Source organism: Amphiura filiformis, chromosome 4 (genome assembly GCF_039555335.1).
Source record: "Amphiura filiformis chromosome 4, Afil_fr2py, whole genome shotgun sequence".
Lineage (NCBI taxonomy): Eukaryota > Metazoa > Echinodermata > Ophiuroidea > Amphilepidida > Amphiuridae > Amphiura > Amphiura filiformis.
In genome coordinates this window covers 57,005,005-57,025,751 of record NC_092631.1, presented here as the reverse complement: position 1 = coordinate 57,025,751, position 20,747 = coordinate 57,005,005, and the positions used below count along the sequence as shown (strand labels likewise).

Here is a 20,747-nt window from a genome sequence, read left to right as displayed (position 1 = left end):
CCATCATGCCCATAAGACGGTTGTTATATCTTTTCGTTGTAATTGGTGTGAAGGCAATGCCAACAATTAAGTCGTTGAAATCACAAAATATAATGAGGAATGTTATATCTATTGCTTTGCAATTGGCATGAAGGCAATGCCGATAGTTTAATAACTTGTTAAACCTCCCAACCTGAAATTACAAAATTGATCCAAATCAAGAAAAATACAAAATTGTGTGGTGTTATCTCTTTTCGTTGCAATTATGGTATGCAGCATATTCATGATATTGCACACCTTATTACTAATTTCCTAGTTATATGCGTTATTTCTAACAGAACACTAACACCTTTGCCATTCAAAATGTGTCAAAATAAAAACAGTTCCATGCCACAAGATCTGTGAACTTTCGTTTGAACATTAAATTGGATTTCAGTTAATTTCTAATACTTTAAGTCACAAATATCTCCACGTTTGTAATAGTGGAATGATAGGGAAACGAATAAAGCCTTCAACGTTGAAATGAGATGTCAAAACTAATAACTCGACGCCATATCATGGTGTAACTTTGCGGAAAGAGTTTGACTGATTTGGCGCGAAAATGTTTTCATTGGAGATTTAATTAACACTCTTTTGCAGTACCTAGAAACGTTGTAACTGAAATGGCGTGGAGAATGACGACGTCATTTTGGCTATAAAATGCACTATTTGCATTGAGCCGTTAAAAGAGGAAAAGATGTACCGGTTGTTATCTCCATAGTTTCTCACATGTAGACAGTTGTGGGGTTGCATTGTGGCGTCTTAAATATTTTCATTCCAAGACATGTAAAATTAGTTTTTTTGTATAAAATTTCATCACTTTCAGACATTATAGACAAATCATCGTGATTTGCACAAATTGCTTTTGATCGATTGACTGTCTGGCTTTGCCAAAATATTCTTATGTCTCGAATTAAAGCACATTAAAGTAAATTTTCGACACTTAGTCGAGAGCGTTTCACTCGTAATCATGTGAAATTGCAGAAAAGGAAGCATACATTAGGCGATTATACGCACGTCAAGTACTTGAATCGCTTGTATGGCATGGGACAATCTTCTTGGCATTCTTGGTTATCAATGACAGAATCGCCCTATAAGTTTCAACACTTTTGAATTATATATAGCATTTTAATGTCGACATTATATTGGCAACATTTCCGACGTTCTTTCCACGCCATAATTTGCTGCAAAGAAGGTACCTCATGGTAAAAATGACGAAACTCAAGAAAGACGGTTACCACTGGTTACTTTAAATAGCAACGCTTAAACTCACTATGTAAATTTTGGTTTAAAGCTGCAGAATGCGTGGGGAATGTTTGCGTGGATTTCTGAGGACAATAGAGAGATTGCGATTACCAAACTTACTTATCGAACGTACGTAGAATCCTCTCCTGTGACGGGATTTTGAATAGATTCCACGTACGTTCGATGCTACGTTTTGGAAATCGCAATCATTCTCATAACTTAGATTATACAGATAAAATTCAAGGTCAAGATGCTGTTATTTTATTTAAATAGATATGGTATATACAGCAAGACTAAGTTCCGTTGCTATACGATGAAATGTTGCGCCAAAATACTCGGATTTAACTAAACAAAATCGTATGCTGCTATGATAATATACAAATACACACGTCAACTCATATTTCGTCAGCTCATTTTGCTTAAGTTAATCAACAAACTGAATAAGCCCAAAAGTATCTGATACGTAAGAGTAAACCCTTGTAGAATCCACCTATTGATGGACAAAGTCCGTAGAAAGATTAAGAATTAGTTGCTCTTTCCCAAGTGGATATCATAAAGACAGTGGTGATGGAGACCTCGTTTTACAAGGTATCACAGATTGGCGATGTCTGGTGACATGGATAACGAATCACAAAAGTGTAAAATGATTACAATCACTTGTGTTGGTGGAGCTTCGGATCCGTTACCAATACAACCACACCATAACATCTATCACTATATCAAATATGGCTCCGATTTAATTAAAGACATGAAATATTAGCCGTGTTATGACAATAATGATCATGTATACATGGTATACGTCAGGTCATATTTCGTCAGCTCATTTTGACAAAATTAATCAACAAACCGAATAAGCCAATGTTGTATCGGACTAGTAAGAGAAATCTACATAAGAAGATAAAGAATCTACATATTGACAGACAAAGTCAGTGGAAAGATTAAGAATTAGCTTCCCTTTCCCAACCATCCTGAAGTGAATAGCACACACTTTCGCCTTTATCTAGAGACAGAGCATGGTGATGACTGCCGTGTTAAGGAACTAGCCTTACAAGTTATCAGATTGGAGATGTCTGGTGACATGGATAATGAACCACAAAACTGTCTTTAAAGTAACATCAATATTGCTTAAGTAAAATGATGAGCTACTTGCGTCGGTGGACCTTGGGATCCGTTGCAAATGAAAGCAAACACAAAATACCTAAGTACGGCTTGGGTTGAGCTACAAATCGTTTCAACATTTTGATCATGCAAACTTAACCGACAAACCAAATAAGCCAATACAGTATCGGACATATAAGAGGATCCCATTTAAGTATCCTTATATTGATAGATAAAGTCAGTGGAAAGATTAAGAATTTGCTTCCCTTTCCCAAACATCCTAAGTGAATAGCACACACTTTCGCCTTTATCTGGAGACAGGGCATGGTGATGACTGCCGTGTTAAGGAACTCGCCTTACAAGTTATCAGATTGGAGATGTCTGGTGACATGGATAATGAACAGTCTTTAAAGTAACATCAATGTTGCTTAAGTAAAATGATGAACTAACTTGTGTCTGTAGACCTTTAGGTAGATCCGTTACCAAAGAAAGCAAACACAAAATACCTCTTATACGGTTCGGATTGAACTAGAGATCGTTTGATGCGTTGTAACATTATGATCATACACTCACTCTCAAAATATTTAAAGTGTTTTCCAGTGCCATGGGACTTCAGTGTTCGTTAGTCCAACTGTTCTTGCCTGAACATTGCTGAATGATATAAACACTCATCTGATTTACAATGGTAATGCTGCTTTTGCTGAATCATGAAATGATTTAAGTGTATGTTACTAGCTTACTTACTGAGCAACCTTTTGGTCTGAAATGGATATATCTCGAAATACCACGAAGGTGTGACCTTAGACTACCCCGTAGTCCACTTGCCCATTGTACATACTCTGAATATTGTATTTAAGCTTAACACTCTGATTTAATTAATGTGTGCACAATTGATAGATTTTCACATCTGATCAGTCACCCTACTCCCTCTGTTTGTTAGCTTCCCAAGTGGACTACTGACATTGCCTTGCGGTTAAGATTTTTAACACGGGACTCTATGGAGAGTTAGGCCAATTTCTGGCCTAACTAAAATTGGGCATGATGTAATGCATCTTTAAATGGATCTGCCTTGTGATTGGTCGCCCATACCTCGCTATGATTTAAATCGTCTGGGCCCGCGCCATTACCATTGTGGCGCTTTTGTGTAGACCCGAAAGTTAATCTCTCATCAAACATCTAGCGCGTACTTGTGGTTAATGGACTGATAAACAAGTATGCTTGACAGTGTGTTTTTAGAGAGCAAAGTCCAGGGGGTAAAGTTCTGCTTACAATTCAAAGTTCATAGTCGAAATTTCGGGGTTCGCTATCAATAAACTGGTAGATTCCAAAATCAGAATTGTTCAGTATTAAAGTGAGCCGTTATAATTATGCAAGATAATGTTGCATTCAATTACTTTTATTGTCACTAATCATCTGATATTTTTAACTCTTTATGACCATTTTACTATTGAATACTTTAATTTTAATAAACATCAGTATAATTTTGAGTTCAACGAAATGGGTTCATCATGACTAATAATAACATATTTTTAATAAAATTCGACTATGGCATAGTCTAGTGTGACCTCCGAGTGGTGTCAAATGAGAGAGAAAAAAGTAAAGAATATACTAAAAATAATTTCTTCACCGGCGGTGACACTCCTCATACGACTTGGGCCAAATTAATTAATATTTTGGATCCTTCTTATATCTCAAAATGCCAAGAAGGTATGACCCCCCCCCCCCCCGAGTTGTGTCAATTGAAAGAGAACAAAGAATATAATAAAATAATTTCCCCATCGGGGTGACACTCATCATCACTCATCATATTCTGGGACCTTTTCATATCTTGAGATGCCAAGAAGGTATGACCCCCGGGTGACAGTGGTATACCATTATATACCGCCGAAGCCCCAAAAATGCTACGAAATTAGTGTGATCCTTAATATTTTTGAGTAGTGTATAATTTTGACAAAATAATTCAACCAACCGAATAAGCCAATACAGTGTCGGACAAGTAAGAGAGCCCTTAAAGAACCTACATATTGACAGACAAAGTCAGTGGAAAGATTAAGAATTAGTTTCCCTTTCCCAAGTGAATGGCACAAACTACATCTGGAGACAGTCGTGATGACTACTATGACTACTGTAGTAATGAACCCACAAGTTATCAGATTGAAAATGTCTGCTTGACATGAAAAATGAAAGAAAAAAGCTGTGGTAACATTAAAGGTGTTTAAAGCATACTTATATTTTCTGTTGCTGGTAAGCAACACCGAAATACTATATCACACCGTGAATTCGGTCATCATGGTCATGTAAAGAATATGGGCTGAATATTAAAAGCTTAGCACACTTTCCCGGCGTACAAATGCCGTGTTACTATTTATTATGTGTATCTATACCATGTATACGTGGGCACATCTGCTGAGATATATTTTATTTCTGATCTAAATAATTCCATCATGTAAGAGATAAGATGTCCTACCCTTCAAATACATTGAAGTGTCTTAAGTCATATCCTCCTAACGCATCTCTAACTTGACAGAGCATATGGCAGTCTAATAATATTTTATCAACCAAAGGTTACTTAAAACTGCTTTGTTGCTATGTTATATTGTTTGCATGGTTTCCAATGCTATTAAGGTTAGCAACTATTTTAAACTGTTGCGATTTGGTATTTCGCAGCAACTTGCGAATGGTAGTGAGCTTTGGCAAAAGTTGCATTGATCATTTCATAGCGAGTGTGTAGAAGAATACAAATATCACAGATATACTTTTGTAGATCCTGTGGTTCTTGAGTTATGTTTTAAAGAGGGCTGAAACAACAACACTTTTGTAAAACGTATATAACTCATTAACAACAATAAATTAAGCAAGTTTTCAAAGTATATGATTTGTAGAATGAACTTTTGCAAACCATCGAAGTGTTACTTTTCAATAATATATTGATTTAGATAATGAAAATCGATTTTTTTTGTTTTGGCTGATTCGACCATCAATACCTTGTCTACCCTTATTAAGGTTTCATAACCCGTATAATATACTATTTAGGTGAATGAATGTTTAATGTTGGCAGCACAGTAAATTCCGCAACATTCGCAGTTACTTATACATGTAGTCAAATCATTTTACGATATATCCTGATGTCGTCTAATGATTCCAGATATTTCTGGCCCTTGATCCACGACGTATGGTGTTCTCATTGATATACAATCACATTGGCTTGGACGAACACCAACTAGCAATTTATGATTCACTTTATGCTGTTATAAGTAAAGATAATGCACCGTTATATTATGTCTACCATAGAAGCAGCTGACGACCAATGTTTAAATTGTCAAAATACCTACTTCCTAAAAATATTCTAAATCATTTTTATAGCTGGCATGAAATAAGACAACGAAGATGAAAGAGGAAAGCTCTTGTTTAAGGTCGGAAAGAATCCAATATGGTTGTCATCACTGTATCGTTTCACACGGATTAGTCAATCACAACTAGGACAAATGAACTTGATCATTTACATAAACATGATAAATCGGCAGATGTCCTTGAGAGCTGGGGCAAAAACTTCCCAAGATTTATGATTTTATACTTTCTTTGATTTACTGATAGGGCGCCCTCAACGTCCCCGATTGATTTAAGGGTCACTCTGTGGGGAATTTTAGACATTGTTTTATAAAGAGTAAGGGCGATAAGTAACATAAAAGTACAAATTTTCAGAAAGGAATCCAACTAGTACAGCAGATTTCTGTCAAAATGAGCAGTTTTTGAGAAAAGCCCCAAATTTTCTATGCCAATTTTTAAATTGGGTAGTCATTTTCAATATTAATGGTCATATTTTCAGATTGAAAGAAGCAATTTTTCTAAAATTTGATAAAAGAACAAGGAATTGTACGAAATGGTTATATTTGATCAAGGGTGTCTAAACATACCAGATAAGGTAGATACAGATAGGTTAGGTACAGGTAATTTTGACCCTATAGATGTAAATTTGACATGCTTTTATATTCATCCGTATGGCTAGTTGTTTACCTGTCTGATGCATTTGCATACATGGGTTGCTTCCTAATTATACGGTCCATTTATACTTGAAGAGTTCGAATATGCACTGTGTGTGAGAATAAATAATGTCCTCAAGAACACTTTTCAGCATGCCAGAATGTCGAAAGAAATCGGGCAATATACGAATAGGCCAGAAAAAGGTATATGGATCATGAAGCAGTACACATCAAGTCCATAACCTGAAGAAATCATGACGATAAGCCCATTATCTTCATACTTTGATCTACAATTCAGCAGCATTTGTATTTAATATTTGTTGATTTTGTTTTTAACTGATACGTACACAATTATGTTGTTCCTAAAATTTGCCATTTTTGTATTTTGTAAAACACCCGTTACAGACACCCATAAACCGCCGCATTTTCGAAGTTCATTAACTAAAATAACATACTTTAAACCTGAATGATCAAGTTCTGTTTCCAGAATGTAAAGACAATGGAATGACTAAGAAATACAACGAATGGACTCTCACGATTCGGCTATTTCATCGATATCAGTTATTCTATGTCTCTCAATGGCTGACATTTTGCTTGATTTTTCATCTGTAAAATCGTGTATGGGAAATTGTCAGTGACGATTGATTTCCATACAGAGCCTCTTCCTGAAGGGGATCAGGTAGTGAGGTGAGGCCGTCACTCACCACCAAGGTGCTTGTACATTAAGGCCCGACATATGGGCAACGTATTTGCTGTACTAGATCGAGATATTAATAGGTTATACTAAAACCACGGATCAAAAAAACAGTTTGTGACAAATATTCATAAACGCCCAAGCATGGGTAGCGTATTCATAATTTACTTGGTTCAGAAATTGTTATACTGATACAAACAGCAGATAGAGCTTCGACAACGGTACATGTATATTGTAAAGGCGCTAACATTGTACCTGTTTTTCCTGTATTTGCTCCTTTCAGAATACCTCAAACATCATGGTACCTTTATAATGATTATGTTGCACTGTTGATATACTATTGTAATAATTATGTTGCTATCTCAAAACACACACAAAAACACACTTTTTGCTCCGTTAACCTCATTGAAAAAAATCCCATAACAACAATAGTTTACAAAATGATAATACAAAAGGTATTGCTTTGTTCTTCGAATCAACTGAAGCTCTGGAACGTAAGTATCATCATCCACCCCCACAAAAATGACACAAGGACCTGACATGTCACTGAAACTTGACCACTGTGAAAACAGAACAGACCTGTAGGCAATTCTGTTATTGCTTTCAAACATCCGTTCTGGAAGGAAGGATAAAATACGACCTTTCAAGATTAATCGAGATTTTAGGGCTCTTCGTACATGTCAAATGTTAGGTAACCGGCCGTCCTTGGTAAATGTGTTACTTTTCGATAGATGGTGGTGAGTGCAAGTCCATTTTGAGAAAAAGTGTTTGCATTATATAGGGCCTTCGTGAAAATGTGCATTACTGTTGTTGGAATGGGAGATGTAAATAGCTGTATAATTTATTTCGTTTTAAAATAATACCTTCTCAAACAATGTACATATTTCCTTGGCATTACGTACGGTGAATTTAGTCCAGAAAGGTAATTATGGGTGTGACTACTTGGATCAGACTTAACCAATCTTTTAGTCTTACGATACTGGGTCTAGGCATTCCGTCTGATGCAATTGCGTTTGTATCTAAAGTGGATCGTACGGTGATATCAGTACAGAAAGGTAATTATGGATCCGACTTGGATCAGACTTAACCAATCTTTTAGTCTTACGATACTGGGTCTAGGCATTCCGTCTGATGCAATTGCGTTCGTATCTAAGGTGGATCGTACGGTGATATCAGTACAGAAAGGTAATTATGGGTCCGACTTGGATCAGACTTAACCAATCTTTTAGTCTGGGATACTGGGTCTAGGCATTCCGTCTTATGCAATTGCATTCGTATCTTAAGCGGATCGTACGGTGATATTTAGTCCAGAATGATAATTATGGGTCCGACTTGGATCAGACTTAACCAATCTTTTAGTCTGGGATACTGGGTCTAGGCATTCCGTCTTATGCAATTGCATTCGTATCTTAAGCGGATCGTACGGTGATATTTAGTCCAGAATGATAATTATGGGTCCGACTTGGATCAGACTTAACCAATCTTTTAGTCTGGGATACTGGGTCTAGGCATTCTGTTTGATGCAATTGCGTGGATCGTACGGTGATATCAGTGCAAAAAGGTAATTATGGGTCCGACTTGGATCAGACTTAACCAATCTTTTAGTCTTAGATACTGGGTCTAGGCATTCCGTCTTATGCAATTGCATTCGTATCTTAAGTGGATCGTACGGTGATATCAGTACAGAAAGGTAATTATGGGTCCGACTTGGATCAGACTTAACCAATCTTTTAGTCTTACGATACTGGGTCTAGGCATTCCGTCTTATGCAAATGCATTCGTATCTAAGGTGGATCGTACGGTGATATCAGTACAGAAAGGTAATTATGGGTCCGACTTGGATCAGACTTAACCAATCTTTTAGTCTGGGATACTGGGTCTAGGCATTCCGTCTCATGCAATTGAGTTCGTATCTTAAGCGGATCGTACGGTGATATTTAGTCCAGAATGATAATTATGGGTCCGACTTGGATCAGACTTAACCAATCTTTTAGTCTGGGATACTGGGTCTAGGCATTCCGTCTGATGCAATTGCGTTCGTATCTAGAGCGGATCGTTGGGGTGATTTTAGTGCAGAAAGGTAATTATGGGTCCGACTTGTATCAGACTTAACCAATCTTTTAGTCTTAGATACTGGGTCTAGGCATTCCGTCTCATGCAATTGAGTTCGTATCTTAAGCGGATCGTACGGTGATATTTAGTCCAGAATGATAATTATGGGTCCGACTTGGATCAGACTTAACCAATCTTTTAGTCTGGGATACTGGGTCTAGGCATTCCGTCTGATGCAATTGCGTTCGTATCTAGAGCGGATCGTTGAGGTGATTTTAGTGCAGAAAGGTAATTATGGGTCCGACTTGTATCAGACTTAACCAATCTTTTAGTCTGGGATACTGGGTCTAGGCATTCCGTCTGATACAATTGCATTCGTATCTAAAAGGGGACCTCGCCTATAACATAGTCAGCTAACATGAAGTTATGTCTCAATAATGGTATTCTCTACATACCTAGTTTTCAATGTCCGTATCAACATTTCGGATTTCAGATACCCTTAATTTGATTCCATTTCATATTGCATTGACAATACAGCATTAGTAATAACGGTGCCTTCCCAGGTGATACATCTAAAGCCTCCGATGAAGTAAATATTATATTTGGACATCCTAATTTACTTTCTATATTTAGTTGGTTCACTCAAGTGGTTCGTCCTTTATTAATGATACAACCAAACCTTCCATGTACATATAGTTATCTGCTTCTCTGCATGGATATTCATATTGTGTGTGAGTTCAACAATATATACCTGCAGCACGTTCTACTCCCCAAAGTGCAATTCTTTCGTCCAGCGGCCCACATGCTTCTCTGAAACCTTGGAGCTACCCACATTTGATAGAGCTTCCTTGTTTCAACTCCAACGAAAGTATTATATAGTGTTACTGCGACTGATGTAAAGGTTACATGAGACTTGGGGTTAGATTTCAGATAATTTGAGACTTTTAAATGAATACCCTTCCTTCTTTCATCCAGTGTAGGTATAAATATCACAAGATATTAAACAAGTGAAATTGGGTATTCTGTCCTTCGGACTGCAATAGCCCCGGTTTCAAATGCAATGCTGCGTAATTGCTAGAGATTACGGGTAGGTAATGTTCATGATTTTAAATATGGGCATGTAATGGTGTAAAGAAATCAGTTGCATATTCTACGAATTTGATTGACTTGTAATTCTTTATTTACTCCTATGTACCTCCTTGTTTGTTTGTCTGCGTGTTTGTTTGTTTGTTGGTTTAAGAAAGGTAAATGGAAGCTAGATAGTTTAGATTACGTCAATGATATCTCGCTGTCTCTTAGGCCAGTCTTAAAATAGTCCAGAAAGCAGCTATTGGATTTAGTTACAGTTAGGTGTTTCTTGCACTTCCAGCAAGATGAATATTGCATTAGACTGCTTAAGGAACACTGGTCATCCTAGCTGCTTTCCTGGGATTAAAAGCTTGCCGGTGTGTGACACACGTGGTATAGTATATTACGTATGGATGGATGCCGACTATGTGAAATTTATCTTGTCAAATGATATTAAGCAATATTATAATGAAGCAAACATTGAACATTTCAAGCAAATAAAAATAAGAAACTATACAAAAGAAGTCAATCGACGTAATCCCGTTTCTACACCCTTAACAATAATTAGATTAGAAAAATACATTTTAAAACATGTAAATTTTATGACTCTTTTCCCCAAGAGAATAAAACGAAATCTAAAAAACCAGGTATATGGGTCTACTTCAAATTACAACAGAGTATAAAAGGTAACCCTAGAGATGAAATAACTTTCATCAAAATGAACTTGTGCCATGGGCCAATTTAATCTCGAGTCAAATCTTGAAATGATCCAGGAAACCCCTACATTGAACACACATACACTAGCTGCACGTTGAATTCACTTGCTGGCTGGAAACTTTGCACGTTCTTAATAGTAATTTTACTCTTACCAATTCATTGTATCACTGGATTTACCAGTTTGGATGGACAATTTGCGCTTTTCAGCTCGTACTTTATTCAAGCCATCGTAAATTGGAGTAGGAGAGAGCTAACATAATTATTGTTGAGCTTTAATGCTGCATATAAAATCACAGGGCCAAAGTGCACAGCTCAATCATGTCAATGGCAGATAAAGATCAAAGTTCCACCACAACTATCGTCATCGTTGGTATTGTCATCACCATTAATGATGCTCATCATCCTAATTTGTCACCATACATGACTTCTACTGCGCTGACCTGAAATTATTGATACACTTACGCTTATGTAACTTTGACAAAATGCCTTACCTTGTTCATCCTAGCCTGCATCTCTTCAGCCACCTCTCTATACTTCCAGCACTCATTATCAAGGATAGCCACTTCGGCTTCCAACTTCTCCATGATGCCTTTGAGCTCCTGTTTTTCTGCATCAACTGTAAGGGCGCGTAGTTTAGCCTCCTATATTGCAGATGGCATCGTATGATTAGAGATAGAAGTGGAACATAATTATTAGTATTAGTAAGAGGTATAAAGTTTTATAGGCATTTAAATAAGTGGTACGTGGTATCCTAGAGAGATTGCGATTTTCAAACGTACGTATCGATCGTACGCGGAATCTATTCAAAATCACTCTCCTGTGACGGGGTTTTGAATAGATTCCACGTACGTTTGATGCTACGTTTGGAAATCGCAATTTCTTATCATGGTAGACGCTTACTTTAAAATCCTGACTATCAATCAACAAAAGCAGGAAAGTAAAGTTTTTGCTCAACATCGTCTGATCAATTCGCCATTAGGTTGTTATTTATTCGATGTGAATAATATGTACAACTCAACTTGTAATAGCTTTTCAGTATTATATATCCTGTTTGTGATCCATTATATCTTTAAGTTGACCTAAAATAGGCTTATTTAATACCTAAACAGTTATCCGTAAGATCAAAATACGATCGTTTGCGTTTTTGGATTTGCTTTAATGTAGGTAAAATAGGTTCAACAGTTGACGACTGCTACTGAAGCAGACTTGCATTTCTAACACTCGGATAATAAATTAAGAATATCAATAACTGGGGCAGATGAAGCACGCGCTGACTCGTTTTTGTCCTCCAAGCTTTGAATTAAAACGTAAGCAGGAGAAGTAAGTAAGAGATTATCTTTGATTGATATAGGTACAGGTGGACTTAAATCAGGAGAATAATTGGATGAAATATAGGTCCAGGTTGTTGGACGAAAGTCCATTTAAGTCCTCGCATAATTGTCCGGAGGAAAAATTGAGATAGAATAGACAGTAGCCAGGTCATAAGGATGTCATACGCAATTAATTGCTGGTTATCTATTGACAACCTACCAATCTGCAAACCCCATGGCTAGAGAGAAAGTTAATTACATTACATCCTTTTTATCCTAAAGTAACCTCATGGCCAGTAACAAATTCGATATCACTGTATTAAAATGGATAGTTAGGTTTAATTTCTGCCTCATTAAAGGTGGATGTAGAGTATTTGCTAATAGAATAATATATATATATAGGTATATTGCAGCATGAAGGACAATCGAATGCAACACAATAATTTCAGCAAGTCTTTTGTAAATCCAATAATATTTATGCAGACATCATCATGATCTTGGATTCAGTGCTAACAGATGAAGGATCTTCTTCCTTCCAGTATCTGCCACTAGGAATCGCCTGGACAAATACCATCACAAGATATTAATCTCGACAGGGTCAATATGGTCAAGGAAAAATAACTATAAGTAGTCTTCTTTATCTATAAATAAACTGTTGGTCTTAGCTAACTAATCTCATTATAATCATGTGAATTTAGAAGATATTTGAGCGAATACCTAAGTATTAGTCGACAGTCTTATTGTTTAAAATCAAAATATGGGACATTTTGGCAAATCATGCTAAGGCCTGTAAATATTCTTACGAAATTCTGATTGGTAGAAACTTAACAATACACGTGCAATACACTTATTTGTTAGAATATCTTCTTTTAGACCGACATTGAAACCTAGCTGACGAATATGAGAGGTCGAAATGAAGAATAAAACAAGAGAAGGGGTACTTGATATTTTCAACTATCAGAGTTTAACTTATCAGTACTTCGATGTTAAAATAAACATAAATAATGTATAAGAAGCAACAAAAACAGGTTAATGGCCATATTAGAAAAAAAAAATAAAGCCTCATAAAACTCAATATGAGCTTTTAAAATTCTATCCGCTCGAATTGCATGAGTGTGTTACCATTAAATGCATATGTGAATCGGCGTTTTTGATACACTATTACAGCACAATAGGAAACCGAAATTAAAGGTGATTGTACTTTTTTCTTGGATACAATGTTTGGAATACAATGTTTGGAATACAATGCTTGTACACATGCATGTTGCAGACTCCCAGAGGTCAGCAATTTAATCCAATTAATTAGGTTGTCGTAAGACTAAGACTTTTAAAATCCCAACATGCTACATAGTGATGTCAACCAGTTCAAGCACTTTTGAATTTGTCTGGGAATGGATGAAAGCTAACACGCCTGTGATTTTAGGCGTAAAAGTAATGACACAGATTGCATTTTGTGTCGATCAACTTGCAGATGTGAACATGGTGAATGGCAATTTTGATGATGTGTAGGCTTATAATATTAGATTGGTTACTCTGGATACCCTGGCTGACACATTTAACGTATTAAAGTAACACCTGCATTATATCGTGAACATTACGACTCAAGGGTCTTCTTGTCTTTTTGGTTTCAGTTCCTGTTTCAGTTTTCGGTTTCAGATCTCATTGTTATTTTGAAGTGTTAGCATGGGAGGTGTGAACAATCCTTTTATTCTACTGTCTGTTCAATTAGCTTAGATTCTTGTATTTTTAAGATATTTGAAAAAATAACAAATTTTGGTCTAAGTCATCAAAGAAAAGTGTTAGCACAGCCTTAGACCCAATGTGATCTTAACTTTTCAAATTCCAAAGTTCAATTTAAAACCCCATTTCTTTTCAATTTTGCCTCATTTTAGGCAGTTACTTGGGTCCACCAAAAGGGTTCGCGACCTTTTCACAAATCGAGTGGGATGGTCCATTCTCAACTTAGGGCATAGACCCTATCCAATTCAGCAAAACAATCTGTCCTGCCATTTCAATTGTTATGTCGTTCCGGTTATTGGATAGGGTCTATAGGTGACGATTGTCCACATGTTTTTGTTGCACGAAATTATATGCGCGAATACGTTTTATGCATAACATTATGTTGAGCATTATCTTTTTCCTAAACAATGACATTAAAATTATGGATTTCGTTCTTATTTCAACTGGTTTACAATGTAAATTGAGTTTTGTTTAACACCATCATTTCTTTCCAATAATAAATATAAATACGCAAGGAATGTATTTATATAAGCTGGGCCTATTCTGGAAAACCTTAGTTCATATTCACATTTTCATAATAACGTAATGATTCAACGGTTTCAACATAAAAAAGTTAGGCCTACTGGCAAATATATCTATTTAGCTGGACAATACTTACTGATGCGGATGGTCGAATACTATATCTCAGCGCAACTAATTATTATGACATTCGTCCCCATTGCACTAAATGGATTGATTCAAAAAAGTTTATGGTACCTGACGTTCTACGGCTTTTTATAAAAATATCGCAGGAAAAGACCAAAAATGAAAAGAAATGGGGTTTCAAATTGAACTTTGGAATTTGAAAAGTATAAATCACGTTGGGTCTAAGGCTGAGCTAACACTTTTCTTTGATGACTTTGACCACAGTGTTTTAGTTTTTCAAATATCTTAAAAATACAAGAATCTAAGCTAATTGAACAGACAGTAGTCTTTTGTTGCTCACTAAAAGTGTAAGAGAGTTTCTGTTTTCGGATTGTTGAGTTATGCTAACTGGAGATGAGAGGGTTTGTGCTAATCTAGACAAAAGAAGTGTTTAAATTTTACTGTCTTAAATTCGCGATAAGCTGTACGGCTTCAATTCACCATCGAAGTGGTTACGTAATTCCCTTGGTTACCGGATCACGCTATTTTGGTATACCTTCGAGTGCCATATACTTTACGTGGTGATTGTTTCGATCGTGGTTCACTACTCAAGTGCGTGATCTCGTTGACATAGCAACATTACGTAACTTCGATACTGAATTGACTTGCGTTTGGTGTATAGGCACTTCAGCCTAGGCGGGAGTGGCTCGTGAAAATAACCTAGCATTGAAATACACACTAATTAGTGTTGCCAAGAAGTATTGGGTAGTTTTAGGCATGTAGGTATACTTGTTCGCGCAATTGCGCAAAAATCGGTCATATGTAGAGATGAAACGGGGAATTAGTTTCGTACCAAAAACCTGAGTGTGTGGTAATGTGCAACACCAAGGAATTGCGTTGAAGCGAAACTGATTGATTTCATTCATTGGCGTAACAATTGGAATTGGTAATGTGATAATATGTTGGGTCTATATGCGAGGACAATAAAGGGAGAGGGGCGCTAGACCACTAAAAACACAGGTGTTCCACACACTGTAGGTGTTCTATAATCTTGTCTTATACAGCCTGGATTGACAGCAGGCATCCACCTCTATTGAAATATTAAGCTGATTGGTACTTGAAACTTAACAACAGTGAATTCAAATTACAGATCAATTCACATTAATCCCTTGTTTCTGACAAATTGAGGAACCGAAACCAAAAAGATAAAAAGACCCCAAGTATTCCAGCCCAGAGGATGATTTAAGCACTTCCCACCACGCCACTGTGTTGACTTGCGGTTAGCACAGCTGTGTGAATGAACATGACACCACTGATCGCACATTGCATTGACGGCAATTTGGACTGATATATTTACAATAAAAACGCATTCAAAATGCTAGTCGATTTCACATTTTATGTTACCTACAGAAGGTGTGAATTATCCTTTATGTGATTGCGCAAGCGAATACTTTACCCATGTTAATACTTAAATTTATACACCAAGCTTAAAGAATGTGGAATGTTGATTGTTTGTTTGTTTGCTTGTTTGTTTTTTTGCCAAAGCAAATGAAACAATGATGCAAAAATACAGTAATACGCAGACAAAATTGCACCAAATCGTGATTATTCGTACCTAAACCCTTGTTAGTTCCGATTTTTGCTTTTCTTTTCTTTTTTTTCCAATTCTACATGATGGTAAAAAACGAACGTTAACAATGACAACGACGACAAAAATGTAATAAACATATTGCTTACATAAATTTGATTTTTTGTTAACGTCAAGCGAGCAAAAACGTATATATAAGATAAGTGCTTCGGTGCCTCATGCGCGAAAATTTCATTCGGGTTTGTAGGTACGTTTTTGGTGCTTTAAAATGCCTTGAAATGCAACTTGTACTTTTATCATATAATTAAGATGTTTAAATGCGAAGGAAAACATTGAGTGGTCTTACAACACATCTACCGGTGGACTGAATACTCTTACATGAACCTCAGAGCATGCTTTACAAATGTTGTTTATAACATCACGACAGGCACGTATGACAATCGTAACAGGACGTTAACAGGGTATTAGCGGCCATCGTGAAGATATGTTTTCAAACCACTCCTTGGGACCACCAAACAGGGATTCACTGCAACCACATAAACTTCTTACGTGTTCACTAAGTGGTTCGTCGGTTTCACTTATTGGCGGAGAGGTAACTCTGTCTTGAAGTGCCACCACTTTTGTCTTCAACTGGGCAACTCTCTTGGACAGCGCTGCTCTTTCTCGTCTCCAAGCTAATGACTCCATCTTCCTCTGCAGTTCAGAACTTTCTTTCTCTAGGGCGTGACGTTCTATGGTTCGTCCACGATCCTCGTTCATCTGCGCGGGGGAAAACTGGCTCAGAATCTACGCTCCATATACCAACATTGGGACGACACATGAAGTGGGGGGTAGGGGTTATGTGACGAGAATTTTTGGAGGCGAGGGGTTTTTTAATGGACAATATGATGAAAAATAAAGTATGGAGAGTGGAAGGGTTAATGGTTTATGTTAGTAGTGATTTCGTGCAAACGCAAAAATTGTGACAGACTATGGTTACTGGTTCGAGATTTTGACAAGATTACATTTCTTTTACAGTTACTAATGTAAATATTCTACTGATCTGGGCGTGTCAACTAAACATTCTGATTAATGTGTACTACGTGACAACACAGTTATCTTCAAAAAAGCAAAAGATAAAAATGCTGTGGGAACAGTGATAATGAGAAGGTGATGATATAAGTCTGTATCTAAACCGACAAGACCAACACGTTCTCAACCTCGCTCCATCCGCCTTCTGATATGATGTGCGACACTTTGTATGTAATTGCGTCTGATATACACACCCTTGATAAGCAACATCCATGTAACGGGATGGTACCTATAAAATTGTCTTTTCCCAGTAAATTATTTTTAAAAAACAAAAGTGTCGTCCGGGAAATGAAATAACTCATCTGCAAAATCTCTTGCCATTAACCAATGTCTTGATGAACAGGTGGTAGGCAGCCCGGGTTAGTGCGTAATGTTACGAGCTAGCCTGTGAGTGGCAGCAATAAAAAGCGCTTATCATTCCCAAACAAATGAAACATATCAGAAAAAATGTATAATGTAATAATTGACAGCCATAAATTGGAAGATGTGCGGGCTGACTCGAGACGATCTCATCTTTAAGTGTACTATTTCATTGATCGGCTTCAAATAACCATGCAGCATAATGTGTAATAAAGTGAAATGGCAATCGCAATGTTAAGTGCCAATTTGTATGGTACATACTTAAGGTGCTGAAATGTATGCGAATGACTAGATCTCATACAAGTATTGACAGACGTGTGGTGCTATATTTGGGTATCTACGGTTAACACACATGCTATCATTTAGATGCTACCTTCGGTCAGTTAATTGTGCCCTTAAGCTATCAAATATCTAACGCTTTTTACGCGGGAACTTTTACACGGTACTTGTGACATCTAAACCTTTCACATTTGAATCAATCAGTCTATTTCGTTCTTGATTATTTACTTAAACCATTTTAAACGTGGCTAATGTCATTTGCAGACTTTAATTATTTAAAGTAACAAATGTCATTTTTGACTGAAATCATCGTCTGTCACTTGTAACCCTATGTGTTAAATACAATATGACACATTAACTTGTGGCTGGCACATATGACTTCAATCTCTGTGATTCATATATCCAGGTGCTCACAAAGTGTTCTATGTTAAAGGGTCTATGATCTAATAGTGACCGCGTGAAGTAGCGACATCGACATGTAATGATACTGTCACTGACATTATTAATTCTATATCAGTGTCACTTCTCAAAAGTTCTGTTTTTCTAGCTATCATAACTCTGGCTTTGATTAAGCAGAAATGGTGATGGAAGGGTTAATTACAATTTGAAAAAGGATTTGGTGAATTATTACGAGAAACAAAAGTCACAATTCCACAACAGCATTAAAACAACGCTGCGTCACGAATAACGAATTTTGTGTAAAGTAACACCCAAATATGTTTCAAAATGTTTTATTAAAATGGTTAAACCTGGTTTGACTGTAGCTAAACTGACCAAAAAGAAGAATTCAATAGAGACTATCAACTATCGTCTCTTTACAAACTATAGCACACTACACGCTATATCGTTATCATGAAATAGATATCTAAAGTGGTTCCCTATGTCATAATAACAGCTTCCGGCCTATAACAATAATCGTGCATTACTCAGTATATATAAACTTGGGCATGTACCTAACAATATTGGGCATTATAGGATGCAATTCAAATAATCATTCTGACTTATAATTTTATTGCTTGTAAAACTATCAAAGGGCTATTCCAGAAAATAGATGCACACTTCCGACGGAGGAGTTTGGATTTTCGGACGATTTTATCCAGTCGCGATTGTTCGAAATCCAGACTTTCATAGCGTCCAAAGGCGAAAAATCCAGCAGAAAAATAGTTCAATATCGGAAATCCTGAATTCGAGAGCTAATTTTGGACAATTCTGTGATTTTTCATTTGCATTTATTTAATTGCATTGCCAAGCTGTCTTCCAGTAACTGGAATTCCAGTGGTTTTCATCAGAAAGTAAACTTGGAAAACCAGACATTTCCTTAATTGAAAAGTTACTCCTGTACAGGTAGTGTGCAGTTATTTTCTGGAATAGCCAGATTTTAGAATTAGGTAAATAAGTGCATTTAACAGCATGATTGTGCAAGTGTGATATCTCCATATAAAACATACATACAGTGTAATTATACATAACATAGTTAAGTACAAATTTATCAGTATTAAACAACTTCAAAAGTAAATAGATACATCCATAATTTAGAAACACAATGAGCAAGAAAAAGTGAGAAAAGATGGGTCAGAGAGAGGCACAGTTAAGCTGGTATCAATACAGAAGGACAGGCAGATGTATTCAGGTATTGAGGATTCAGGGTCACTATAGACAGTAGGTGGCGGAGAATCGGGTAGGGACTACAAGATACCATCCAAAAAGAGACGGCGAAAATGAAAGAGGGATAGGAGAGAAGTGTAAGGAATAAAAAGAAGGAAAGAGACAAAGATAACACATACCACTTTGGGATGTGCTGAGCAGAAGAGTAAACTACTATAGAGATACTGCTGCACAACGTATACGAAGTAGTACCCAGTGGCGTAGCCGGTAGGTCTTGCCCCTACCCCCACCCCTCTTGTGGTGCGGATGCTGGCCGCCCTGATATTTAAGATTCTTAAACACTTGAGAACGTTCCTGCAAGCGTGTGTGCATCGACACGATACTCGTACTCGCTATTTTAACCAATCGGAGGCGCATAGCAACAACCGGACTGATCGATTTTAAGCCCTAGGTAATCCCTTGCAAAATGTAAGATTTAATTTGATGAAATTTGTACTACTTATGATATTTTTATCTGAATTGAAGTGTTTAAGAATGAGAATTTATTGTTTTTAACCCTGTCGTGCATCTATCGTCTCATATAACACGGGCGACATCATTATTTTTGGCGTAAAACAACTCGGCTTCGCCTCGTTATTTTACTTAAAATAATGATGTCGCCCGTGGTATATGAGACGATAGATGCACTCCAGCGGCTAAAAACAATATCTTTATTCTCTAATTTTAAAGCCTTTTTGGCTTTTTTTTAACGCATTTATGACCATTTTCGTCCAATTCCCCCGATTGAAAGTCATCTTCCCCCCCCCTTCCCCACAAGTCCTGGCTACGCCACTGGGAGTACATCAATGTTTTACATTTAAGCACATGCACACTAAGACATAAACAGAAAGGACCATGTTTTTCGTTAACAAATAAATTACTGATTAACAAATAAATTTGATTTGATTTTTTGATACGTTTTAACACTAACAAAACTAATTCCAAAAGATGGATGATCTCTACGTGTAAAATTACACGTGTTCACGAGTAATTTAAATCAGGCAATAAAACGTGTGAGTGTGTGTGTTCGTTGGAGCAGAACGAGTTCCTCCAGTGATCATGGTTGTGACAATCTTAATCCAGCATATCCTGACCGGTTAGAGTGTTTGATACGGTTACCGGGCTGTATCAACTCATCTGTGCTACATCGTGGTGAATTCTGTCAGTTTGAGCCTTACACTTTCTTTAATCAGTTTCGATGGCGCTGAAGCTTCAAAAATATTGACGTCATTTTTTATCATTTATGAGGAAGTTTGATA

General features: G+C 36.8%; 1 protein-coding gene across 1 annotated transcript in view; it reads right to left on the bottom strand.

Annotated features, from left to right (window-relative positions):
• LOC140150276 (uncharacterized) overlaps positions 1-20,747 on the bottom strand; it is a 154,797-nt gene that overhangs the window by 40,888 nt on the left and 93,162 nt on the right. The window contains 3 exon segments of the mRNA XM_072172281.1: positions 11,364-11,513; positions 16,684-16,920; positions 19,383-19,529. Of these exon segments, the coding sequence (XP_072028382.1) occupies positions 11,364-11,513; positions 16,684-16,920; positions 19,383-19,529 (534 nt within the window).